The sequence below is a fragment of the Globicephala melas genome, chromosome 8, assembly GCF_963455315.2.
Source record: "Globicephala melas chromosome 8, mGloMel1.2, whole genome shotgun sequence".
NCBI lineage: Eukaryota > Metazoa > Chordata > Mammalia > Artiodactyla > Delphinidae > Globicephala > Globicephala melas.
Window position 1 is genome coordinate 106,798,801 of NC_083321.1, and position 26,935 is coordinate 106,825,735.

General features: G+C 54.4%; 1 protein-coding gene across 2 annotated transcripts in view; it reads right to left on the reverse strand.

Moving 5' to 3' along the window:
* Window positions 1–25,663, reverse strand: part of LOC115844512 (opioid-binding protein/cell adhesion molecule) — a 1,086,269-nt gene extending 1,060,606 nt beyond the window's left edge. Inside the window, exon 1 of one of the 2 annotated variants that reach the window (XM_030841637.2) lies at window positions 25,184–25,663. In XM_030841637.2, the coding sequence (XP_030697497.2) occupies window positions 25,184–25,433 (250 nt within the window). In that variant the 5' untranslated portion in view covers window positions 25,434–25,663. The remainder of the gene's footprint in view (window positions 1–25,183) is intronic. The other variant, XM_030841646.2, reaches the window with a different exon arrangement.
* Window positions 25,664–26,935: the final 1,272 nt, after the last annotated feature.

Here is a 26,935-nt window from a genome sequence, read left to right on the forward strand (position 1 = left end):
GAGTATTGTCTGGGTCCTCGGTGCCAGTCCCTGGGCGGGGGAGGGCCAGGCGGGGAGCCTCCCTCACCCCACCACCTCCCCACCCCCAGGGGCTCCCATCAAGGGAGGGAACAAAGCCGGGAGCCCGCGCGCCAGGGGGCTCCGAAGGCTCAGAGGCTGCTGGCCACCTGGAGGAGAGAAATCATGCCGCTCAAGTCTTCCTCCTGCTTCCAGCCAATTTCTACTCCCTTTAATTCAATTCCACTCCTCCTGACCCCAGCAGGCTGGAGTTCCAGAGTTACTTTCAACAGATAGCACCAATTACCGAGGTGTGAAAATAGAAACCTTCGCGTTTGGAGAACAAACCCAGAGACGGGACTGAACTGAACTGAGCAGAAAGGTGGAGAGAAGAGAGGAGTCCGGGGGTGGGGGGGGAGGGGAGGCGACTGGCAGGCAAAGAGGAGGCTGCAGACAGGGACCACCCAGAGGGGCCCCCGGAACCGCAACAAGCCAGGGAAGCACGCGGGCCGGGGCACCTGGAGCTGGGATGGTCCTCGTGGGCCTGTGTGAGCGCCAGCCCAACCCCACTGGTCGCTTCCCTGTACAGAGAGCCCCGAGCCCCAGTGCCCCCAACGGGCCGCACACCCTGCGGGGAGACCCTCACCCGCAGTGGGGGAGCGGGACCAAGGGCAGAAGCAGAGCCCAGACGTCCCGCCTGGCTCCCACGGGCAGCCCGTGATCATGGCAACCGTGCACACCCTGGGGGGCCTTCACCCTCCCGCAGGTTTCCTAGGATCCCCCCACCCTGTGCCACTCGGCCTGGGGTGTCCAAACACACGGCGGGTCCTAGTAACGCTGATGAAAATTAAGTCTCGGGCTGGTCTGTGCTTCTGTGGTCGAAATTAATTGGTTCCATGACCTTTTTATATCGGCATCCTGTCCCCTATAAAACGTAAATAGAGTAGGTACCCAGCAAATACTTGAACTAACGTTTTAAATAAGGTGTTCTGCCCTCCATAAAGCCTGTCTTGTTATTTTAGGAAAGACGACATTATCATGGGATGAGCTTGGAACAGTAAACCAACGAGACTACCTTTCCCCCATCCACCCCCCAGACCAGGGACAACGGGGGGAGAGTTACTCTCCATTACACACCCACCCCCTTCCCAGGGACTGAAGGGGGTGCTTACTTCACTGCGAACAGGAGCAGAGCCTCAGACCTCCTGCCAGGTCCACACTGAGACGGGTCGGAGCCTGAGAACATGGCCCGGGGTCACCTGAACCCCTCAGCCGGGCACCAGGACCTCCGAGAAGCTGAGGCCCTTCCTCACAGGTCCAAGGTCTTCAACTCCACCCACCGCCCGCCCTCGGTGGGCTGGGCTAAGGGTCTCGTGCAAGATTCAGGGAAGTGGATCCACAGGTGTGTGTGAGTCCATGGACACAACCTCAACACACAGAAGCATAGGAAAAAAAACACAGATGCCTCTTCTCCCTCCCAAGGATCAATCATAGCATCATCTTCAGGGAAGAAATTAATCTAAGAACCTTTAGCCAGATCCTCTGACTTTCTGTCCAGATCCTGCAGCACTTCACTGCAAGACAAGCTTCCCTCAGCCATTCTCCTTCAGGGGCGTTTGCTCCTGTGTTTGGTGTGCAGTGAAACGCGTGGCCAGGATTGCTGATTCAAAGGCTATAGCAACACTTGGGCCCATCCCCTGCGAGAGGAGAAATACTTCTTGACTAGACTTAGGGTGACTGGCCATCCTGGGGTGCCTGGGACGGACAGTCCCCAAGGTGCAGGGCTCCCAGTTCTGAAAGCAGGACAGTTCTGAGCAAACTGGGCCAAGTTGAATAATCTAGCTTAGATATGATTTCTGAAAATGCCCCCATCCTTAGCAGCAAGGATGGGGCAGGAATGACACAGAGTAAAAGGAAGCAGCTGGTCTGAGGGCGGAACTGCAAAGAGGCTCCATGTTCTAAACTCCATAATTTCCTCATCTCATTTCTAAAGACATAGAAAATGAGCTTCATAGAAATATGTCTGCCTAGGAGTCAACTTTACGTGGCAGAGTTGACTCTGAAAGTCAGATCTGTGGGAGCCCTAAACCCATGTTCTTTACCGGGCCAGGAGCCTGTGAGGACCAGCACGGCCTCCCAGCCCCAGGAAGGAACCTCGAGGCACCATCAAGGGCCTGCCTTCAGGGAGTTTCAGATACACTGGGCGGGGCGGGCAGTGGATTTAACTAACCTCAGCTGGTCAGCATCTCCTCCCCCACCCTTCGCTCCTCCAAACGCAGCTGTAAATCCTTCCCATCTGTAAACACGAATGCGGTTCTCGCCATTGCTTAGCGCTTCTGACACTAATTGCTCTACAGAGTCTGTGCAACTGGCAACACCTTATTAAAAGTGAAATATATTATACTGTCCACTTATTGCTGCTTTATAGAGATAAAAGTATCTTTACTGCATGGGAAAGCTGGCAAAGAATTTGACAAAGTGGCTTCTAAACAGCCGCCTCCCAGGACACAGGCTGGGTCTGGGTTAGGCCGGAGCTGCCCTGCCCTGCCCTGCCCTGAAGGTTTCACCACAGACTCTCCCCTGCACTGTTCTGCTTCCATCTCAAAGATCAGCATCCAGGGAGCAAGCCTTGGTGCTCTCAGCCGAGACAGCGGCACCGGCCAGTCTGCAGAAACAACGTCTCCTTCCTGCCAAGGGCAGAGCAGGGTGCAGAGGAGGCTGGCTAGAGGAGAGCTGGGCGGCAAGGATGCAAGAGCACGACGGGCAGGTCTAGGGCGAGAGCTCCAAGTTCAGACAAACTTGGGACAAGGCAGGCCTCCTGACGGACACCCGCCAAGACGGGATCGCACAGTCAAAGCAAAGCCACAGTCAGCAACCTGTGCAGACGCTTGCCGACACTTAACCATCAGAGAGTCCACCCACCCCACGCTCAGCACAGCTGGCTGCTCGGGGCCCTGTTACACGGGACAGAGACTCCAATGACCTCCTCGCTGAAAGCAACGGGACTCAACTCGCCAACCAAATACCCGTAAACGCTTCCCTAAACACCCTCCAATTCAAGATTGCCTGACCATCCATACAGGATGCAAGCTAAGAATGTTTCTTACATTTTTAAAAGGTTGTGAAAAGAGGAAGAGGAATATGAGGTAGAAACCTCAGGGGCGCAAAGCCTAGAATATTTACTTCACCAGAAACAGCCAGCGCTGTCTTAAAGAAAGAACGGGAAAGTGCAGAGAAAGGTGACTGCAGGCAGCTCAGAGGAGAACCGCGGGATGGAGGGAAGGATAAGGGTTGACACAGAAATGCCACCGGGAAAATAACGCCCACTTCCAAAGGGGCAAATTTTGCTGAGTGCTGAGATCTGATTGTGTTCACTCTGCTTTCTGGAAAGGGCCCATCTGCGGGAGTCTCGCCTTTTGTCTTGGCGATGTTTTACCGCTGTCCCCGTCCATGGCAGTGCTGCGACGTGGCCCAGTGGGACAGGGCGGCCCCGGGAGCTTGCAGATAACAAGGAGATGCAATGATGGACGGGCCTATTGTCACCGCCACGTTTTGTGTTTCCGAGATACCAAATTGCCTGATCGCTTTGACATTTCCGAGACCAAATTAAAATGCACCACCATGGAGACAAAATGTCATTAGCCTCATTATAAGTGATTGTGTTAAAATAAATACAAAAATAAAGTGGAAATTAGTCCAAACCATTAAAATACAGAAGCGAAAATGGCCTACAGGGACCTTACATGAGACAGACTAAGAAAGTTTGAGATGCCCCCAAGGAGGCAGGAGAGATGGATGGAGCCGGCATGGTGGGCAGGCAGCGGGCGGCGGGACGGCACTGCTTGGGCGCCAAAGCTGCTGCACTCGGCCACCGCCCACGTCGAGGGGCCTTAGAAAGGGTGCATGGCCTCACTGACCCCTGAATTGCTTCTCTGGGAAGTTAAGAAAATGACCTCACCTTTCTCACGTGTCTGTGAAGAGCTTCACGTCTAAGTAAAAGGAATAAAGAAATGGTCTTATGAGTTGGAGACTGTCTGGAAGACGATCCCCTGAAAGAAGGGGGCAGGTAGCCCCGTTGGGCAGAGAGATAACTGAGGTGTCCTCACAGGACAGCCCCAGCTTTTCTGAAGAAGGGTGGCCACAGGCAGAGAACCAAACTTGGGTCCACTTGCCCGAGTGCAGTAAAGCCAATCTACCGACATGGGGTCGTGGCGAAGGAAACTGGAGCATTCGCTGCAGGACCAAGCAAGGAGCCCACAGCGGCTAGTGCTCAAAAGACCCGAGCTCCCCGATGGGTTTCAGGAAAGCATTTTTAGAGGCCAGGTGAGGGGGGCGGGTCGCAGGGCATGCGAGCAGCTCGTGCGCAGTTCTCTGGTTGGTTGATGGTGAGGTCACAGGTCAACATTATCAATCCTGAGGCTCCAGGAGGCCTGGGTCATCAGGTAGTTAACATCTTCCATTTGGTGGTGGTTTTAGCATCTGTAAAGCAACTCAGGAAGTGTGCATCAGGTACTATGATCTGGCTACTTCAGAGGGGAGCCCAGGGGAGGATACGGGCAAGGGGTCTGTCCCGGGAAGGCCCCATACAGTCCTGCTCGGTTACACCAGGAGGCCCTGTGTGGGGTACCGAGAGGGGTTCTGACTGCGACTCTGTCTGACGTCAGCTCAGCCCTTTCCCTGACCTCCTACCATCTGTGGGGCTCACCCTCCCTGCCTCCCAGACCCTTTACTCTCTGCTGCTTCACCCAACCTGCCCTTTGACCCCTCCCTCTTTCCTGTCTCTTTCACCTACACCTACTTCCTTTGGCCCCTCAGACTTGACCCCAGAAACCTGGCCCCAGGCACATAATACCCATCTCCTGCGTCTCTCATGCCCACCACTGGACGTTTGCCCTTAATGCCTAGTCTATGGACGCTGACCAGAACAAGCAATGGTGTGAACCGCGCCCCCAAAAGGAAGAGAACCAATCCTTCCCTCGGCTCCTTCAAGGAAGGACATTAATTCTAACTTCCGCCATGCCTGCCCACCCCCCCACGAGAGCCACACGAAGCCCCTCCCTGCAGGAACCAGGACTGAGTAGGCTGAATTCCTGCCTCAGCCTGCTTCTCCACACAGACATCCATGACCAGTCCTGGCCTCTTCCCTGCTGAGCCCGAGCCGGCTGGGGGACCACTTCCCATTGATCGGAAGCTGGCACCAAGTTCTCCCCCTTGAGATCAAGGGCTGTTTTCACCAAACACAGTAAGCCTCTAACAGTATGAACCAACACAACTGGAAGCACCATGATAGAGTCATAGCACCTTCTGCTAGCACGATAGTCCTTCCCGTTTCCTAAATTATCTCTACCAACAGCACCCTGGACCACACAAAAGTCCTGTGTTGCGACTAAGGCAGATATTATAGTTCCTTCCTCATATCTGAAAAAAACTGAGGCCCCAGCACAGAAAATGTCTCATCCAATTTTCCACAGTCCAGAGCAAAGAGACTAAAAGCCACACGTCTGAAGCCTCGGTTCAGTCCAAACTGTTGAATTACTTGGCCTAAGTCTTAAGGACCAGAACAAAGGATCCCAGGAGAGCTGTGAGAGGGTTAATTCCCAAAGGCCTGCAAATAGCTTGACCCCCTAAGAAGAGCCCCCAGGTGCTCGGCGGGGATGAGCAAGGGCCTCAGGGGGCTTCGCTGCAGGAGCCCGCAGACCCCAAGCTGCGAGCTCCTGCACCTGCTCTGTCATCGTGATCCCTCAGGAGATGCGTAGGTGGGTTTGGTTTGGTTTGTTCCAGGTGAATTTCTGGGGAGACAGGAGATGCCAGGAGGTGGGGCGAGCCGTCCCTGGTCCAGTCAGAGACGGCACTGCTGCGAGAGACAACTAAGGGCGTTGCCTGAAGGACAGCAGCAGAAAAGCTTTACCCTGGAACCCCAAGCAGGAGAGCTGCTGTTCAATCAGCGTGTGTGAGTGCCCCGTGCTGGGACGGCCGGAGGCCCTGTTCTGTGCGTGTCTCCACTGCGGCCTCTGTGCAGGGCTGGGGAGGCCGCTGTCCTTGGGGCCGTCACGTTCTCCACTTGATTCTGCAGTTCCCAGTGTGCGTGCTCGCCCACTCTCTTCCTTCCAAACCCAGCAGGCATCTGGCTTCTCCGATTTATGTTTTCTTTTTAGTTCCTGCACTCTGATCTTTCTCCCACATCCCTTTTCTAACCTGTGAGTGTCGGTTTAAAAAGTGCGCCCGTTTTCCCCGTTGCTCCACGGGGTGGGAATCAGGACAGAGAAGACCTTTTTCTAGGGCCAAGCCAGCCCGTTCCGAGGGCCCGATGGATTCCCTGCTGTAACTCGGACTAAACAGCACGGTGGACTAGGAGAAGGCTTGGTGAAATGAGCTCACGAAAGGCTGAACATCCCGCTGAGAAGACACATCTTCAGAGGTGAGAAACACAAGCAGCTTACTCCCGTGAAGCAGGAGGGTGACAGAAGCACACTAAAATGGGTCAAACACCAGGCTGCAAGGCGGTGGGCTGGCTGCAATCAATCGTCTTCCGAGTGCTCATTAGAATTACAAAACATCAGAGCCGGCAGGCACCTTAAGGGATGCTTCAGTGCAACCTCCTTTTGTAGAGAAGAAATCTGAGGCTGAGAAAAGTCCAGTGACCCACGCAAGGTCACGCAGCCAGGCACGGCCGTGAAAGACCAGCGTTCAGGGGTCCTGACTCCCACCATCCCCTCCGAAACCACGTGTGCTCACTCGGGGAGTGGGAGGAGAGTTCCTGTGCCCAAGTGGTTCAGTCTCTGATTAGAGGCACAAGGTAAAGACGTTTTTTGAAGTGATTGTCCTGAGGGTAGTAAATCATGAAAATCCCAAATGAGCCAGGGACAATATTAAGATCACCAGGGGAGATTTTTAAAAATCCTGACGTTGTACCCTGACCAATTCCATCAGAATCTCCGGGAGTAGGACCCAGGCGCGCGTCTGGGTGTTTTGAGCTCCCCCCTCCCCAGTGGTCTCAATGTGCCGACAAGGTTGAGAACCATCCCTCTGGAAGTTCAGAGGGAGAGGGGTGCTTATTGGGTGAAGTTGCCAAAAAAGGCTGCTTGGAAGAAACTGTTTCTGGGCTGAGATCAGAGCAGTGGGCTAGACCTGGGGGCGCCGAGAGTCTTCATTTCCACGCTGCTAGCCCAGGAAGCACACTGCGAGGAGCACAGACCACAAGAGCCGTTAAACACTGGTTGGTACCTTCTTTCCCTGAGCCTTTGGTCCACTCAGCGTAGCGATCCAGGGTGATTTCTGCCCCCAGTTTCCCATGCGGAGGGGTGAGGCCGGCTTAGTAAGGGCCCCAAGTCTGGGAGCGGGACTGCAGGTCCACAGCCCTGACCCTGACCCAGCCCACCTGCAAGTTCAACCTACAGCCATCAGCCAGGGGTCAAGGGCTGCTCTAAGTGCCGCGCTCTCTGGCCCAGTGAGGAATCGGCCCCAGCCCCTGGTCACGCAGAGGAGGGGGAGATAAGGAGGCGACGGAGAGCTCTTTCAAGTTCACCTCCCCCAGGCGGGCTCCGCACCCCAGATCTCATCTGCCTGTGTCAGCAGCCAGATGCCAACGGGCGCACACCCGACAGCCAGGAAAGAGCCCAGGGCCACCAACACGGGGCGGAGGCTGGCTGGGCGCCCCTCGTGCTTGGCATCAGCAGCCCCCGTCAGGAGGACGGCACAGACAGAAGGGGCTGTGCTTCCCGAGACCCGCTCCTGACTCCCGCGTGGCCCCTCTCTGCAGCAGGGTGGCCACGCCGCTCAGTGTTTACCCTGAGGCTGCCTTGATGTCCTCTAACGCTCTGACTGCTCGTTAGCCTTCTCGCCCTGATCTACACCAGCAGCTCCAATCCAAGTCCCAGAGAGGCTGAGACGGTGGCCGAGGGTGTGCGGGTGCTTAGCAGCTCAGGCCCCTCCTCTCCAGCTCACCCGCTGGCGGGGGACGCTCCCACCTGGTGGAGGCGCCCACTGGCTATTACTCAAGAAGAGCTACTGATCGCCTTTTCTGTGAGACACCACCGCCTCTTGGGCGGCTCCTCTGAAGGCGGCTGGGATCCATCTCACGCCCACACTTCCCCCTTAAATCAGACACAGGAGCCAAACCTCTGACGTCAGAAGCACGGAGGCCACAGGGAGAAGTCATTCTGCTGAAGGTTTGCTTGTAGCTCTGCGCCTCTAGAAATGCAGACGGGCCGCTGTGCAGCCGTCGGATGCCCCTGGCTGGTCATGGTGCAGGTCGTGCACAGCCGCGAGATGTGGGTCTGAGTAGCCTAGGACCAACACCTGGACGACCCTTTCCAAGTCTTGCCATTCCAGGCTGAGCAGAAAGGCCTTCAGATCTTCACAGTATTATTTCTCTGGTGTGATCCACGGTAAACTCTCACCAAGAGGGAAGAGCGTGAAAAGCACCCTGAACTGGGACAAATCAGACCTCGTTTCTGTACCTGATCGTCCCGCACGACGCTGTGTGAACCCACACAAGTCTCCCCACTGGGCTCCAGTGACTTTAAGGTCCCTTATGATGCTGACCATTTGTGGGCACAGACGTAGCCTCCCCAGCCTTCGGCTTCTCCTCTCGCCCTGTCATTAAATACTTAAGAAAACATTACGAACAGGGCCTGTACTTTCCTAATAATAACACCATCCGTGGTCCTTGAGTCAAATCCTGCAGTGATGGGTGACATGTGGACAAGAGCTCTGTACCTAACAGGACTGCAGGTCGCCCACCTGCTGGTTGCTGCCTCGGCCCTTTACCAGCCCAGCGACATCTTACCACGGATGCTCATCCACGTCATTATCTCCTCCACCTCTTTCAAAGTTCAAGTTCCCGGAGCTCGGGGTCTGGACCCCTTCCCGTTTCCTTCTGTGTTCCCTCCCCTTGTAATCTCAGTCAGCACTGAGGCTGGAGATGTTACCTGTGCGCCAACAAATCCAGATGAGGATGCCTGGATGTACACACGCACACACACGCACGTGCACATACACAAACATACACACATGCACAAGCACACACACGCTCCCAATTCTTTACATCCAACTGCCTGCTCTACACGCCCAGTAGATGCACCAAGTTCACTGTGTGCAAAGTAAACTCCTGATTCTCCCCCAAACCCACGGATCCCCCTGCAGTTGGCATCAACTCCATCCTTCCAGTTGCTCTGGTCACAGAATCCGGAGGACTCCATGAATCTGTTCTCTTCTCACATCCCATCGGCCAGTAGCTCGGCCTTCACTGGATGCCTGTCAGCTACTTCCATCACCTCCTTTGCTGTCACCCTAGTCCACCCCCCCATCTTTTGCTTGGACCACGGCAGTAGTCCCCTAACTAGTCTCCCTGCCTCCACCTTCAGCAGTGAGGTCATGGCACTCCTCTGCTCAAATCCCTAAAGCAGCCCCATATCCAGTTCAGAGTGAAGCCAGTCTCCTGACAGAGGATGACAAGGCTCATCGAATGGGGACCCCACCTCTCTAGCCGCTTCTCCTACCCCTTCCCCTGTATTTACTCTGCCTGAGGCTGTTGGGCTACAGAGCATGGCACCTTCTCTGTGCTGCAGACTGGAGGACCCCTTAGACTACCCTCCACCTCTCTCACTGCCTCCCCGGCCTCTGACCTTCCTGCCGAGCCCCGGGCACCCTGCACGTGCCTCATGCAGGTCTTGGCCGGCTTCTCCTCGAGGGGACCTTCCAGCCCTTTACAAACTCGGCTCCAATGCCCGCCCCCCCTGCCCAGGAACCTCCCTGGTGAAGCTTCAAGAGCATGTTCTTCCCTCTACGTGCTTCCAGGAGGAGGTTTACTCAGACGGTTGCAGGAGAGCACACTGCAACGTGCCTGCAGGCTTTCTGGGCTGCCCCTTCCCGAGTGACCCCTATCCCGAGCCTCCAGCGCCCGGAGGAGGCTGAGTGCGCACCAGACGCCCACTGCCCGCAGGACCTTGTCGGAATAATCGTCCGACGTGGAGTTGCACCACGAAGCAGCCTTCACCTAAACCAGCTCTGGCGTTTACAGTGGGGCTCGCGAAAAGATCCTCATCAGTGCGCTAGATCACAGAAATTAAGTGTAGCTTCTAAAATTAGTGTTGTCAACAACCCAGCAGCAGAGAAATCAGGCCACAGGACCAGCTGAGTATAGAAAAGAAATACGATTCAGAACCCCATAGGGTCAGTCCTTACACACCAAAGGCCCTCCAGGGCTACAAAGGATTCTGCAATGGCCAAGGAACCCGGGGACACTTCTGCGAGGTGCAGAGGAGCCTCAGGACTGGTCAAGGCCATGAGAAAGGCATCCCGGACCACGGTAACAGATCACATCCCTGGGCATCCGTGAGGACTTAGAGCTCCAGTACTGTCGGTGTCTACAGGATGTCAAAGAGGCTCACGTGGCAACAAGCAGTCAGTGCAGGGAGGTGGCTGGACAAAGTCTGGTCTGCCTTCTGCCGTAGTGATTTACAAGGCAGGCGTCTGACCGCTCCTTAGGTTTGGAGCCCTCAGACACTGACCTCTCTAACACGGGCCTGGTGCTTTGGCCTGCAGGCCACTTCCAAACGGACTGAAGAGGAAGGAATTCCTGCAACACACCTGCGTGGTTTTCGCCTCCTCCGTTCCAGCTCACCTGTGTCTGCTCCCGCCCTCCGCACCTGGAGCTCCTGGCGGTCCCTGTCACCAAGTGACTGAGGGTAGGCTCAGGACACTCTTGAGTATCCGGCCAGAGAGCCCCCTTTTCATCAAGAAGCAGCCCAAACACTTTAGTCAAGGGTCCTTTTAAATATTTAGCGCCATTCTCACTTCCTGATTGCAGGAAGTTCATTTCAAGCTGGCTCAGTGTTTTGAATTGATCTCAAAACTGCTGCCGTCACCGTGAGCAGGTCTACGCTACTATTTACCCCCCACTACCTTAGATACTGCATTTCAGATTAGGTTTACGTGTTTGTATACAGGAATCTTATCTGGGCTGTCACGCACACTCCTGACTACCCGCGAGCTAACAGAGTAACATCTAAGTCTGCCCTAAAGAAAAGGTGCTGGAATCGTTTGGCTAATAAAGACGGCACGCTCATTGAGAGAGTCAGTCCAGCGAAACTAATAACGCGGTTATGCCTTAAGACGTCTCACATCTGTTTTATTCCAGACATAGTCTTCCAGAGAACAGCCCCGCCATCATGCCTAGTGGTATTCTTATCAAACGTGTTCCTCTTGTCAGCCATTCCTACAAAGCATTCATCAGAGAGCACCCGGCCCAGATGAGGGAGTTGATGACCTGATTTACAGGCTTGGGATAAATCGATTTTCAGTGGGACAAATAAACTGAGAACTAGAAGCTTCTCACAGGCTTGAAACCAGAACCGCTCAGAGGTGCGGGCCTATGGGATAAAAAGAGATGGCCGTCCTTCATTAGCTGTGAGAAAGACAACTGACATAAGTTAGGGGGTTGCTAGGATACTGTACTGACCATTTACCACCAAAGAACAGTGATTCTCAGCCAGGAGCAGTTTTCTGCCCCACGGGACATCGGTCTACGCCTGGAGACAATTCTGGTTCTCGCAACCGGCAAGGTGCTGCTGGCACCTGATGCCCAGAGGCCAGGGATGCTGCTAAACGTCCTGCAATGCACCGGGCAGACCCACAACCGAGAAGTGTCCTGCCAAGTGTCAAGAGTGCCGGTGCCAGAGGGGCATTAGGGACATCACGTTCCAGAAGCTAACGTGTGACCGTAACGATTAACAACGGAAGCATCACGGGAGGGTAGAACCCGCTTTATGAGCTACACAGTGAATGTGCTCCAGGTTACAAACCAGGAAGACAGAAAGAACGCACGGTGTGTGCTGCATCTCCAAACGGACTCAGGTCCTGTCGAGGGAGAAAGGAAGCACCTTTATCATCAGTCCAGAGAAGCCAGAAACCCAGGCGAGAATCTGGGGGACTTGTTATTAAAATGTCTCATTTACTCTGGGTCAGAGGAGGGTTTCCAAGGGCCAGGGCTAGGAGAGTCCAAAATAGCAAGTTCTTCCTGGAACTGACAATTGCGCAGCTCTCCCAGGCCTGCCCGTGAGTCCTGGCTCAGCTTTGCAGAGCGGGTTGGGTTGTGCGACATCGAACTGGGAAGGGCTGGACTGGGGAGCAGAGCCTCGGCTTGCAGGCCTGCTTTGGGCCCAGCACAATGTCAGCCTGGATCCCCCAGAACCAGACGTCAGGTAGGACGAAGTGTCAAGACATGGGCCAGGGAAGCACCTGGGAGAGAAGATGGGGACAGAGCTGGAGACCCAGGCCCTCTGACCCGGGGAGTGTGAGAGCGAGGCCGCAGGAAGGCTGAGTGGATGTGGGGACGCAGTGTCCTCCTAAGGGGAGTGTGGCCAGGCCCCTGGGGAGCCTCAGGCCAAAGTCGACCATCAAGGAAGCCATGTCTCTCAAGAACGGCCACAACCCAGCACCTCTGCTTGGCTTGGTCGTTGGCCAAGAGCAGCCGTGAGAAGCGTGGCTGCAAAGCCAACACACCTGTGGGCTTCAGAGAGCAGAGGCAGGGGCTGAAGACCCAAGAGCCCCATCCTGGGGGCTGCCACCAAAGCTGGGACAACGCACAGGAAAATGCACCCAGTGCCGCCAAGTTTCCTACTTTGCTCCTTCCTGTGCATCTCCCTTTCTGTGGTCTCCTAACACCCATGCGAAAAATTCCAACCCTCCCTTGGCTGGACTTTCCCCCAGGGGGATGTCTCTGCAGCAGGTGGTCCGTGGAGAAGAGCTGGGACAGAGGGAGAAGAGGGCAAGAACTCGGGTGAGGAACCACATGCAGTTGGAACGGAAGGTCCCCCTGTTTAGCTTTTTCTCTCCCAAAGACTGTTTTGCATTTACTTCCCTTCAATGGTCTTTTTTGATAAACAAGAGAACATCTGTAATACTGGTCTGTATCCACTGACATGTTACTCATTTTTACCACAAAGACAGAATTGTTGAAGGACATGACAGCTGCTCCAAGATGGGGTCTGCCATAGCAACTGTGTTGTACCAGCACCCAGAGTGATTTGTGGCCAAGGACACATCCCATGCTAAGTCCCAGAGAGAAGCAGCCAGAGCAGAGCCATTAGAAGCCTTCTGCCAACCATGATGTGACATTTCTGTCTTGACTCCAGTCCCATGAGCCGGTGCCCTAGCCCCTGAGTGGTGCTGGTCTCCAGGGATGCTTTGAGTGTTACATGGAATGAAGGGAAGGAGTACCAGCATTCCTATTGTTATTTATTTATTTTTATCTTAGCCTTTTGGTCACCACATATGTGTAGCAACATAGATTATTTCTGCTTAAAAAAATACATTGTGTGTATAGGCTCTAAAACAAAGAAGTTTGGAGACCACTGGTCATAGAGTAGGTCTTCATTTTTGTAAATAGTACAAAGTGATGGTATGAAACAGGTGAGAGTGGAACTACTCTGCTTGATCTGAGACAGCTGGGGTCCGGGAGTGGGGCACAGACTGCACCCACTCAAATGCAACCAAGCCTGTGGGGCTCTGGGCTAAAGGCCCCCAGGGGGAGGGGCAGGAGCAGGGACAGGCAGTCGCTGTACCTACCAGGATGCCCTGTGCTCACGCCTGGGGCCCCTGGTGTTTCTCGGTTGCTGGGCTCACCCTCTGGGGCCTTGGGCAGGGCTCTGCCCACAGAGGATTCTGCCCCAGAGGGTGATAGGCACAGAAAGCGTCTGCACACCACCTCAGCACTGGGCAGGGGCTCTGCTCTGAGGAGGGAGCGTCCCCGGGGCTGAGACCCCGACTCCCCTGCCCACGTGCTGGGTGGGCCCATCCTCTGCCCAGTCTCCTCCCTACGCCCCCATCGCCCAGTGGCCTGCTGCTTGGCCTTCACCCTTCCCTGTCTTTGGCCTCCAGCCAACCCCAGCTCCGCTTTGTCCCTGACTTTCCCTCCAGCCCTAACCTTTGCTCTCTCGGCCTTCACGCTGACCCTGTCTCCTCCACCACGTTCAGCGCGATGCAGAAGAGGGGCCTTCGAAAATCTCAAGAGAATATGAAGATATTTCTTATGTACCCAGTTCCTGGGTCCAAATACAGGAGCGAGAGATCTGCTGATGGTAACCAGGCCCTTAGCCGATACCTAGGAACCCTAACAGAAGACAAGTCAAACTAACGGAAGAACTTTCTCTTTACTGAAAACCTACCACAGTCACTGCCTTCCCAGATGTCACATCACAAAGCAGCGGAACAAAAAAACTGTCATGAAGAATTGAAAAGAAAGAGGGATGGAGAATATAGGATGCTTTCACGGGGGAAAAACAGTCTACAGTGTACTGTGGTTCCCCCCCACCATCCTTCTGAATGCTCTTCCACCACTTCCGCTCTTCAACTGCAGCATAAAATCTGATTTTGGAAACTAAAATCTGATGAAATACCAGTGTTCTAGTTCCAAGCTAGAGCACCCCTCCCCCGCCCTGATCCCAGACTAGAGGAAGACTCAGGACATGGTGAAGGTACAAGCAGGCTCCACTCTCCCACGGGGACCCGGCCTCCAGGGGGGCCCGCAGGCTGAGCTACTCAGAAGGCAGCCGGGGACATGGACAGAAAGACTCTCACCTCTCACTGTGGGCGGTGTGCTTGGTGTGTGGGGCCCTTCTTGGATCCCTGGGCCCGCTCGGCATCTCCACTCAGGCTGGGTCTTTCTGAGGCGTCTGAGAAGCTGAGCAGGTGGGGTTAGGGAGGACACGAGACAGGACTGTGACCTTGGACCTCACCTCCTTTCACCAGCCAAGCACACAGCTGCGTCCCTGGCTCTCATGCTGGACTCGGCCCGGTACAGGCACAGGGTCTGTGGTCCCCTGGGCCTGAACAGAGGGACTTGGGTCACTAGGGCCTCGCAGCTGAGCCCGCGGCGGGAGGAACTGGTCGGTCCCCTGCAGCATGTGTCAGGGGAGCGAGCAGGCCCCCTCCCACTAAGGTGCCTCTCAGCCCCGCACTGCTCCCTGAAAGTCTACTTGCAGGGGTGGCAGCGAGCTCAGCAGACAGGCACACGGGGCAGCCCGGTTCTCAGGGCTGCAGAGCACTTTCCACCCGAACTTCGCTCTTCTCAGCCCCATCTGGGTTTCTCTCATCTCAACCCAAAAAACAGAGACCCACGGGGCCAGAGCAGCTCAGCTGGGGAAAAACAAACCACTTCCAGTACTTTCCACAGAAAAAGGAGAAGAAGCAAAGCAAACAGGGCTCCAAGCCTAGGGGCGTGAACACAGGAGTGGGCGGAAAGGGGCCTCCTCCTCCTGAACCACCATCACGGGCGCTTGGGCATGTGCTCCAAGGCCTGTGGCGTGAACACAGGAGTGGGCGGAAAGGGGCCTCCTCCTCCTGAACCACCATCACGGGCACTCGGGCATGTGCTCCACGGCCTGTGGCAGCCAGAGCAGGACAGGGTCAGCAGTGAGGGGGCCGACGCAGGAGGAGAAGCAGGAAAGGCCCAGACACACGCCAACCCGAGGGACGCGCTGAGACCCAGGCCTGCCGCCTGGAGCCGCCGAGCCCCGCACGCCTGCCTGCATCCCTTACGAAGTTCCCAGCCGCCCCAGGACATAGGTAAACGAGTTATTTCCTCCTATTTGGTAGACAGGATGAAGAGTCTCGGAGAGGTCCAACTGTTTGCCCAGGGCCGCCCAGTTCACAAGTGCAGAGGCAAAGGCAGAGGCCGGGTCCCGCTTCCACACTCTCCCACAGGGGATGGCAGAAGGGCTCGGCATCCACCATAAAAATAAACCATATTTTATTTAAGTACAGTTGATGTATAATATTATACAATTACAGGTGTACCATATACTGATTCACAATTCGTAAAGGTTATACTTCATTTATAGTTATTATAAAATATTGGTTCTATTCCCCGTGTTGTACAATATATCCTTGTACCTCATTTTATACCTAACAGTAAAAATAAATAAATGAAAGAAGAAAGAAAACAGTTGTCCGGGTCATAATAAAGAAGTGGTCCAATCTTCACGGACACTGTTGGGGGCAGTTGTAAGGCAGTGCCCTTTTACTCCCAAAAATCTCACCCTAAACAAAAGGAGGGGAGGGCCCATCAGGAAAAGATGCAGAATCCTCAGAGTGGTTTTCCCCATCCCTTCCCATCTGGGCTTCACCCAAAGAGGCATCCACCCCAGTGCCAAGTAAGACTGGGCACTGTCGTCTCCGTGGGATGAAGCCAGGGGGACTCCCAAGGCAACTCCCGCTTCCCTTGGAGGCTGACGGGCTATTTCCATCTCCACACTCTCTCTTCCAGCATTCTTCTCCCTTCAAGGAGCTGGGGCTCCCTTGGCACTGGGCTCTTTGGAAGAAGCAGGTTGGCTCATTCAGAGAAGCAAAGGCTTCCTCAGGCCTGTCTTCCTAGCAGGGAAATGCCCATAGGAGCCTGGCCCAAGCACAGTCACCAGTGCATTCCTGTCTGCTCTGAATCTGAAGCCCCGCTTCCTGTTCTGCACTGTCCACAGCTCTTCTGAGCTGATCTCTCAATCGTGCCCAGGCCCGCATGGTCCACCGTGAGGGCAGAGCAGGGAAGGGGGAGGACGGGCGTTCACCCACTATCACACGGAGCAGCGACGATGTACGGGGAGGTGCTGTGTACACCGTCAGTTACCGTTTCACCATGAATTGTTAATGTCACATTTATGGTATTTTCGGTGTGTATTTTCTCTTGGGTTTGATAGTCTGGTGATGATAAAAGCAGGTGCCTTTTGCAGTGGGTAGACCACACAGGACAGGTTGACACGTACCTGGAATTTGATATTGTACCACCCTGGGCATCTCCTTCTGCATATCAAGGATCAACTGATTTCTAGAAGTCTCCCAGTTCATTTACAAAGCTCATTCAAAGTATGAGGATGCCTCTGAGGAGGACAGGCTTCTCTCTTGTTTCTGACCTGTCACCTTAATCCTTGGGTACCGGATACCGGGGAGTCACCCTGTTCCACACGCTCCTTGTGCACCAAGATGAGAGAGCTTCGGGGAAACAGAGCAGCTGAGGTTACAAGTCTATTTTCCAACAGGGGATCCGACAGGGAGGCAAAGCTCAGCTCAGCCCCGCGTACGCTGAAATGACACCAGCTGGGCTATGAACACAGGTTATTGAAGCTCCGTGTCGACATGTTGGTCGGGTCCCTGCTGACTATGTGACATTAGCTAAGATGCTGGACTCCCTATGCCTCAGTCCTCTCATCTGTAGAATGAAAGGAAGGGATAGATGATCTCCAGCATCCCTTTCAGTCCTGAGGGCTCTACTTTTCTACATAAATTAATATGACTCACCCAGGTGGTGGTGGTTACAGGGAGGTCATGCATGCTCTTGTGACATCACAATAATATTTGTGAAAACGTTGCATCTTGGTGCCCTTACATCAATCTAGAGTCCAATCAAAGCTTCTCTAAAATGCCTGGTTTCTTTTAGGAGCAAATAACCCTGGGCAAGATCCAGCAGATAACACAGCTAGAGCTCTCTGCAATCTCTTTGACAGATTGGGAAATGAATGATGCAATTTTAAGCTCCTATATTGGACCCCGAGAGGACACCAGTGAAGGGACTGAGATTATGAGACTTCAAGGAATGATGGAATTTCCAAAACAGCTTATTTCTGGTTCTGGGCAAAATTTCACCTGAGCTGAACGGATGGTTTGTAAGCAGGACATGGAGGACAGATCCTCTTCTCTATGTTCCCAAAGGCACTGCTGGTGCTCACGGTGGGTTTCCTTTAGATTCAGATTCTTCAGACACATCTGGGGCACCTCTGACTTTCCTGCAGCGGCTCCACGTCACCTGTGTCTCTCCAATCCAACACCACCAGCAGTTTCCCACCTGAGCTACTCTGGGGGCCTCACCCCTTCCGAGTTTGCTCACCTCTAATTCATTCTTCAAAATGCACAAGAACAAGATTCAATTATGTATCTTAGGTGCATCGTATCACTGGGGTTCCGTCACTTCTAGAATAAACACCAAAATGACGAACGTGAGCGTCCAGGGCTGCTGGCCTCATCGTGTAGCACACACCTTTCCTCTACGCTCCAGCCAAGCAGGAGAACGTCCCCTGGTCCTTTCTGCTCCGGGGCCTCTGCACGTCCTCTTCACTCTGCCTCTTCCCGGGGTTTGGATAAATTCTGCTCTTCATCCTTCAGACCTCAGCTCAACGGTCACTTTCTCGGGCAAGTGATCTTACCTCCCTGGCAAGTCAAGTCCTTCCTATGGGCGGCACAGACCTCTCCTCCCATAGATTTGTATCAGCTCTGACTTCCCTCCACAGGGACACATGTTTGAGGCACTCAGTCTCTCCCGCGAGGTTGTGAGCCTCTTTTCTTTTTTTAGAATGATTCTTTTTTTTTTTTTTTTTGATGTGGACCATTTTTTTAAAGTCTTTATTGAATTTGTTACAATATTGCTTCTGTTTTATGCTTTGGGTTTTTTTTGGCCACAAGGTATGCAGGATCTTAGCTCCCCGACCAGGGGTCAAACCCGCACCCCCTGCATTGGAAGGTGAAGTCTTAACCACTGGACCGCGAGGGAGGTCCCGAGGCTATGAACCTCCTGCAAGCAGGGACCAGAGACTTTTGTTCAGGCACTGCATTCCCAGTGCCCAGAACAGTGCCTGTCACATAGTAATCACTCAATAAACATGTCAGACAAGTGAACCTGCCTGCTACCTGTGGCATCGTCGTCAGAGAGGAGCAAGGCAAGACCCCTGCTGCTCAGAAGCCCACAGCCACGAACAAGCACGTCTGAAATCGGCTCAGCTATAAGAAGTGACTCGGTATAAGACACGAGAAGCCCTGTTTCCATTTCCTCGGATTTACTGAGCCCTTCTGACCTCGTCCATAGGAACATGAACCCGTGTGTGTGTCACTTGCTCAAGCACGACTCACCCTATGCTATCAGTGTCCTCTTGTGGTCACAATCCCTCCTCGTATTGCTATAGCGTGTACTTGTTGGCACGGCAGGCATGACTCTAGATTTCTAATAACCGGGCCGCTTCATCAGTACCCGGAGTTGCTTAAACCTGTGAGTGATTTTGTTTCTTATGCAGCCGCTGGCCCACATCGGGGCCCACGTCTGTGTTTACGGAGAGTCTCTCACTCTCAGGCGTGTCTGTGGCGACACGCGACAGGAAATCCAAAAGCACCATCTCCAGCTCTGAGCCGCCGTGTGCGTATCTGGTTGGGAGCTCGGGGCTGGTGTTTATTGACAGGCATGAACACTGGAATGAGCAGTCTCTACCGCATCCTTCATACATTTCCACCTCCCATTAGCAAAGCCTGTCCGCCCTCACTCTGCAGATGGGGAAGCCGATGGGCAGGCCAGCCCAGGGGCCCAGATGCCTGAGGATTCAATGGCTGGAACAGAACGACAGAACAGAGGAGCTGACCCTTAGTACTCGTGTGAGCTTGGCTGGCCACCCGTGCATGTGTCCATCCATTCATCTGCTCACTCATTCACTCCACAAATGCTCTGTGAGCACGTGTTCTATGTCCGTCACCGTGCTGGGCACCAAGGTCATGTGGGAGGACAAAACGGATGTGTTCCCTACCTTGAGGGACCACAGTCCAGGGGGGAAAGCGAGGCATAACACAGAGAATCACTGTAAAATATATGGGCCCACAGTGTTAGGCGGGAGGAACCTGGCATCCTGGACTTGGCAGTAACGAAGGAAACGAGCATCGAGAATGCTCTCCTGGGAAAGAGGAACTTAAGCTGAGCCCTGAAGGATGGAAAGGATATTTATCCAGAAACATGAAAGGAGGATCAGAGTTTTCCAAGCTCAGGTGGCCTCACAGGGGAAGCCCTTGAGGAAGGAGAGCGCACGGTGTGTTTGAGGGACTGATTCCCGAGCGATATGGAGCACGGGCCAGGCTGTGGCCCGGGGACTGGGTTGAGAGCTTTGGACTCTATTCCAGAGGCAACCCGAAGTCTGCATAGGGTTTTAAGCAAAGGAAAGACAAGCTCAGCTCTGCCTAGCTCATGATCTCTTTGAGAAGCAAGTGAGACCGAGGATAACTCTCCCAGGTAGGCCACAAAGCGTGATACTTCCATCATGCTTCGTATAGCCACTAAGCAACTCCCAGGAGTGGTGAAACAGCATTTGTAAGTTCCCTACGGATAAATGTTCACGAATGACCACTCAGGCTGTTTCAGAGAGTCTGTACCTTGAGATGTGGAATATGCTGGTTCTCCGGAGTTGGGTGTCAGCATGCCACCTGCCTGTCGCTTACCCTTTCCTGGGAACATGCGAGCAGCCACTCCAATCAGTGGCCTGTGTCCCCGTGCACGGATCCGTCTGGGCCTTTGGGGGGTGTCTCTGCACAGCATCTCCGCTCATTAAAGGAAAGAGCCTGCATCATAATGATAATGCCTTGCACTTACCCAGCGCATTGCCCAGGGGTGTCTCAAAGCCTTTGGCAAACATTTAATTTAGTTAGTCTAGTGACTGCAGGCGAGTCCCCAGCCTCTCAGCACCATGGGGTCTAGGCAGACAGACAGAGGTGCTGAGAAAGGAATGCAAGGCCGGCCTCGCCCAGGCTCCGGGGCCAAAATGTGGCAGGAGGATGAACGGGGTCTCTGCATCGCTGGGGCAGCGCTCCATGCGCACGGCCATGGCTGACTGCGGTACAGGCAGCATGTAGGTCTGCTGCCACAGCGTCCACAGGGAGAGCATCCAGGCTTGTGGCTACAGCAGGGAGCTCTGCAAGGGCAGAGACGTAAGTCCAGAGGAAGAGGCTACTTTCCTGAAGGGGCTGTGGATGTGACTGTGAGGGTGGCTAAGCTCTGACTTGGAGGCATCCGTGTGTGTGTGTGTGTGTGTGTGGACACGAGTGGAGGACAGTGAGGGGGGTATGTGTATTCTCACACCTACAGGAAGGGAATAGCAAGCACATTTGTCTTCAAGTTCATCTCTGGTTACAGGGTTTATTCCTGCCCATTCTCAGAATTACCTTCAGTCCCGCCCCGGGCCCCACAAGCACCTCCATCTCAGGGTGTAGACTTGAGTGGTAGAAATCTAGCAGATGGAACTATATCCTTGCCCCCCGTGTTAGTGCCTCCCCACTTAAGGGAAGGCAGAGGCAGCCAAGGCCTCCTGGGTTGAGAAGCAAAGTCTTAGTTTTCCATCAAGAGCATGAAACGGCTCAAGGGGCAGATGTCGCGGGGCCCGGAGCTCGGCACCTTTAGCGGGGTCAGAAGGATTGGCAGAGGAGAGAGGTGCCGTCCCAAGGCGATGCCAGCCTGTCTCCTTCCTCTGATCGCCCGCCCGGCCCCCGTGTCTGGAAGGTGCCACCCAGCATCTGGAGGTGCGAACAGCCACCCCTGCAGACAGCCGGGCTTGTTGGCAGCTACTGGCCCTCTGTGGGCTGATGCCTGAGATCAGCAACAGGAACAGCCAGGCTGGGCCATCCGTGTCTCCTCTCCCCCAGCCCAGGCAGCAGCCTAGGGCCCCCCACCCAGTAAGCCTGGGACAGGACAGCCACAGCCGAGGCCGCAGGTGACAGCGCCCCTGGAGCACCGACTGTCCGAAGCTGATGCACAAGCCCATGTGCAGAGCACCCGAAAATACCGCAGAGCAACATCGGGACCAAAGGGGCCGTGTGTGTCTGCTGCCCTAGTTTTCCACGCAGAGAAACCAAGGCCCAGGGAGCTCAAAGTCCATGGGCCTATGGCATCAGGGTCCAAGGGCAGGAACACACTGAATCACTCCCTGTTTTATGGACCTCTGTTCTTGAGGCAGGAGAGTACTTACTCACTGTACTATGTCTAATCAGAACCTGTATAAAGTCTTGTTGGATAAATGAAGGGGGAGATTGGACCGTTAGTTCCCAGTGCCCAGAACAGTATGGTCAGCCTTGCCTTCAGCCTGCTCCACCAGAAGGAATGCCCGCCCCCATCCTGTGCGACACCCCCCTGTTTCTGCCCTATGACTAGGAGACCAGGTTGGGTTTTTTACACTCACCTTGTTGTCATCTAACCTATGCTTTTGGCTACTCCACACAGGTGGAGATAAGCAGCCTATGCTGCTGGAATCCCTTCTACAGATTGATAGACTGAGGCCCAGAGGACACTCTGAGATGACAAAACCAACCTGAGAAGGGGATAAACAGGAGGTAATGACTGCAACGTGGGAACAGAAGCCCTCCAGATCAGAGAGCCAATCCTCCCATCAGCGAGCTGGGCCCCCAGCTGGCGTGACTCTATGCTCTGCTTCAGAAACTGAGCCTTGGCCATAAAGACAGCAGCCCCCGTGCCCACCTCCATGCTGCCCTGCCATGTCTCAGGCTAGAAGGAAAAGGGCAGGCACAGATGGGTTTGGACTCAAATGCTGCAGGCCGTGGACAGGTTCTCAAGTACACACGAAGTGGGCTGATAGGGACCGGAGGTGTTTGTTAGCAACACATGTCTGAGGTGGGGTAGGGGTTCTGCATTTTAATCTACAACCCCAGCACTCTTCACCTCCTGCTTCTGCAGGCTTGCTTCCCATCCCACTCCTCCCTCACAAAGTCCCCAGACCCACGGTCAGAAAGGCTCCCTGCACAGGCCCATCTCTCCTCCTGCCCGGGACCACAAAAGCCCCCCGACTCTCGGCGCTCAGGGTCTCAGGAACATCTCAAGCCTGGAGTGACAATTAAATTGTCAACAGAGACCTCTCCCCGTCTCGGGTGTGGGCTCATTATGGTTTCCACTTGTTACTGTCTTTGCTGTCCCAGAGATTCTGCCTAGAAAAGCAATTCATGGCCATCGGTCTCCCCCCTGGAAGGCACCAGGCGACAACAACATTAGCCTTAAAATTATTCTGGGATGGAAACGTGTTTCACTGAGAAATAGGCTGCAGAGTGAAATGGCATGGAGGCCCAACCAGGTCAAGGTTACGTGATTGCATTAGCCTCTGTCTTTAGAAGCAGGAAAAGTAAATGGCTAACGAGCTGGTATTAACCCTGATGGGAGGAAAAGCATCACTAGCAACAAAGGGGAAAAGTCTATAAACACATAATAAAGGAAGTAAAAGAGGCGAGGAAGAAGTCACAAGTAAGCCATTCGCTTGTCAGAACTTTAGGACACAGCCTGGTCCCGTTTCCCGCAGGGACCCTCCCGAGGTGATGCTTTCCTTTCCTCCGGGTACCTCCAAAGCCAACTTTCCTCCTCCGGCTGAGATGCTCAGGCCAGCTTCCAGCACAATTAGCAGGAAAGAGCAGCCCTCCAGCAGAAATGCCTTCCCTCTGCCGAGCTCATCCTGGTGAGGCCAAGGGGCTGGGGGCTGGGGGAGGCCATGCCCTGGAGCAGAGCCCGCTTCAGGTGGGGGTGCTTCCCCACCAGGGGAGATGAGCCTGGGAGCTCTACAGGGAAGCATCCCCGGGCTCCAGCTCTCTTCAGGGTGCACCGCAATGCAGCTCCAGCTCCTGGGGCTCGCTCCCTCCCCCCTTCGGAAGTGCAATGTTCTGATTCCACGAGAGGAGCCCAAACCCACCACCAGCATCCCAAGGGGTTGAGTGCTGCTGTTCTGCCAGCTGTGCCTCAGCTCAGCGGGAGGACGGGGGCTGGGGGCCCAGAGCTGTCACCCAGGCCAGGGCTCACACCCATGGGAAACTTTGGACCCTCACTCAGACCCAGAGCGCCCACCTGGCTCCCTCTACCAGGCTGGAGCAGGTACTGAGCGCCCTGCAGGCCTTCCCCTCTGAGCTGGTCCTGCTGAAATCCCCTCCCAGGCTTGGATTTGGAAGAAGAGCAACACTCCCCACCCACTCTAACTTCTCAGCCTACAGCAGACAGCCTGGAACGTGCTTACGCAGCGCCCATGTCTGCTAGGAAAAGTGCAATTTTAACACAGCATTACAACACGTTCAACGATGGATGTACTCCTTTTTTTTTTTTCAGTCCATCCTCTTCTTCCTTCTTCCCAATAAACTTTTCATTTTTCTGATTTCACTTTGGTAGCTTAGAAATACTTTGGGCTTTATGTTCTTAAAAACAAAAACCAAGTAATTCTGAATATAAAAATGTAAAATTGTGTGTTTTACCCATACAGGATATGTAAGGCTTAAGAATCTTATTATTTATGTCTGTGTATATATGCACAGGATTTTAGGTTTAAGCTCATGTTTAACCAAATGCATGTGTCTCAATTTGGGGGAAAAAAAAGGAAAATTCTCACTGGGCTGGGGTTTAGGGTAGAAACCCCACAGACCCCTGGATGCTGCCTAAACCCTTGGAAGCATAACCCCGTCCCTTCAGCATTGTTTGAAGGATGCCTGCAGGCATTCAGCTGTCTGCTTGCGAAGACACGCATGCAATTATCAAACCTATTACAACGTGTTGGGTTTTGCAACACTTCCACTAAGCCCATTCTGGCAGGATTGCAGCATCTTACCTGTGTCACTGCAAACAAGTAACTGCTGCGATAGGTGGACCACGTTTAAATGGCTCGGTAAGGTAGGGAAGGCGCTGAGGAGGACCAGGTAAACCCAGATTCCCACCCTACCCCCGATACAAACATTCCAAATTCTGTCAGGGACATTCACGTTTCAGATGCGGGGAGAAGGAAGGGGAAACGGGATTCTGAATTTCAAAGGCACAATCTGTCCATTTGGTGGAAAGATAAAGAAAGGATGGAGGTGGCAGGACTGTGTTAAGATGAGAAATGCAGGAGCAAAGGAGGAGGAAGGGGAGAGGAAGGGGCTGGAGAGAGAGTGAGGAGAGAGGGTGGTGAGGTGGGGGGGGGGAGGGAGGAGGGGAAGAGGGAGAGAGAGAAAGAGGGAGAGACAGAAAAAGAGATGCCGGCAGATGCAGAGAGGAATCAGGATGTCCCCTCTATCCTGCCGGTCCCAACAGAAGCGGCGAGAAGGATTTATCCCTGGGAGTTGAAGCCCCTCTTCTCCTACCCTTGGGACCACAACTGGTTAAAGCCAGCCAGCACCTTGCACAGCAACTGCAGTGCCTCACAGCAGGTGCACATCTCGAACCCAGCTCACCAGACCCACTGCCTGAAAGGAGAGCGAACCCCCAAACCCAAGCTGCAAGCACCCGTGTGTGCAGGAGCGACGAGCTAAGCAGTGTGTGCGCGTGGCGAGCCCACCTCTCCCCACACACGCAGCTCACACTCCCTCTTCCTCTCGGGCTCCCCTTCCCCTTCCCCTTCTGCTCCGAACCGCCCGGGGGGAGCCGAGAGCCCCTGTTGGGTACCTGGGATGAAGAGCAGGGCGGTTGTCACGGAGAACACAATCCAGCAGGCGGGGTGGTGCATCTTGAGGCTGCGGTGTCCCCGCGGCTGGGCCGGCTGCCGCTGCTGCCGCTGCCGCCTTCCTCTGTGCTGAATTCTGAGCAGGTTTAAATCCAATGTTTGCAAAGGGAGGGAGAGAGCAGAAGAGAGAGGGAGCAGGCAGGCAGCGTCTCGGGTTTTTTGCTGCACAGACACACAACTGGTGAACACCATGAGCACCAATCTGCGCGGGGCGCGGAGCAGACCTCCTCCGAGGCTCGCATTGGTTCCACTCTCCTGAGCGACACGCGGGCACTTTCCAGCTGGGAGGCTGGGCTCTGGGGAGCTTCGGTCTGCCCCATGCTCGCCCCCGCCCGGAGCACGCGTGTGCACTGGTCTCTGGGGCCAGCATGCAGGGCTTCCTTCCGTGGGCACCGGAGCCCCTTCGTGGGCGGTGGGAGGGGCTGGGCCTGGCAGTGGGGACCTCACAGAGCAGGGCTCAGAGCAGGACAAGAAAGGCAGTGTGACCAAACCTTGTGCCAATTCCTCACCATCTTTCCTCCTCCTGGTCTCCAGGCTGGGAGGGCAGGAGCCGTGGCCCGTGGGGGGGTCATTCGGACATTTAAATCAGACGCAATTCAGTTTGCCCAGCAGGAAGATGGGTGCGTTAGGGTTTTTTCCACCAAGGATGCAAAGAGAATTGGCCGAGTTCCCCACAATTAGAGCATCCTCAAGCTCTCCCTAGACTAGATGCCCTAGACGCCGGAACAACTGCTGTGACTGCAGCACAGGCGGGGTGCGTTCAGACTAGACGGCAAGGAGGCAGGAACCAGCTGAAGTCATGGGACATCTCCAAGGTGACAAGGTCACGGAAGGAACCTGTGGCTTTCCGTCTTCCATCCTGGCTTCTCCTGTTCACAGTCCAGTCGGCCCTTCCCGTGGAAGAGCAGCTCCCGTGGATGGTATTCTGGGTGTGCCGTGTGGCAGATTTCCTCCAGCTCCACGCCTGCTCTAAGGAAGGCCTGCAGCACCCACCCCCAGGCCCCCCAGCCCGCCATGGGCTGCGCCCTCTGCTTGCTGAGGAGGTGCCCCTCTGATGGATCCGCTCAGTGTTGAGGATCTGTGAAAAGAACAGCAGAGGGTATTACAGAAGGGGCTGGGCACACAGGGCGCAACTACTTCTGTCCCAGGGTGTCCTCCCAAGAGCCCACAGTGGCTTGGACTCCCCCCCCAGCTCAGTGTGTGCGCAGCTCACCACAGGGGCAGGTGAGTGACCGACCCTATGGGAGACAGTATTCCCTCCCCTTCACCACGATCGCTAATGTTTTCCCAAGTGCCTGCATGGGCACGTATTCACAGTTCCCATCTTAGCTCATCCTCACCGTAGTCCCACCGCATAGCAACACTACTGCTGGACTTTAGTAGGCTGAAACTCAAGTTCAGAGAGGTTCAGCAACTGGCTAAAGGCCACACAGTTAAGAAGGTCAGCATTCAAACCCAGAGCTGTCCTAAACCCAACACCTCACAGTTGCCATTAAGCAGCTATGCCTACCGCCAATTGCCAGTGGGTTATTTTGGTCTGAGTGCCTCCATTTCTACAAAACTAAGACTGTTCCCTTTTAAAGAAGTAAAACAATCAATACTTCCCTCCTTATTAACAAGTCTGAAAGGCTTTCTATACTATGGTGATAGTATCCTCACCTGGCACTTACAAAGTACTTAAAGTCCTTTTTCAA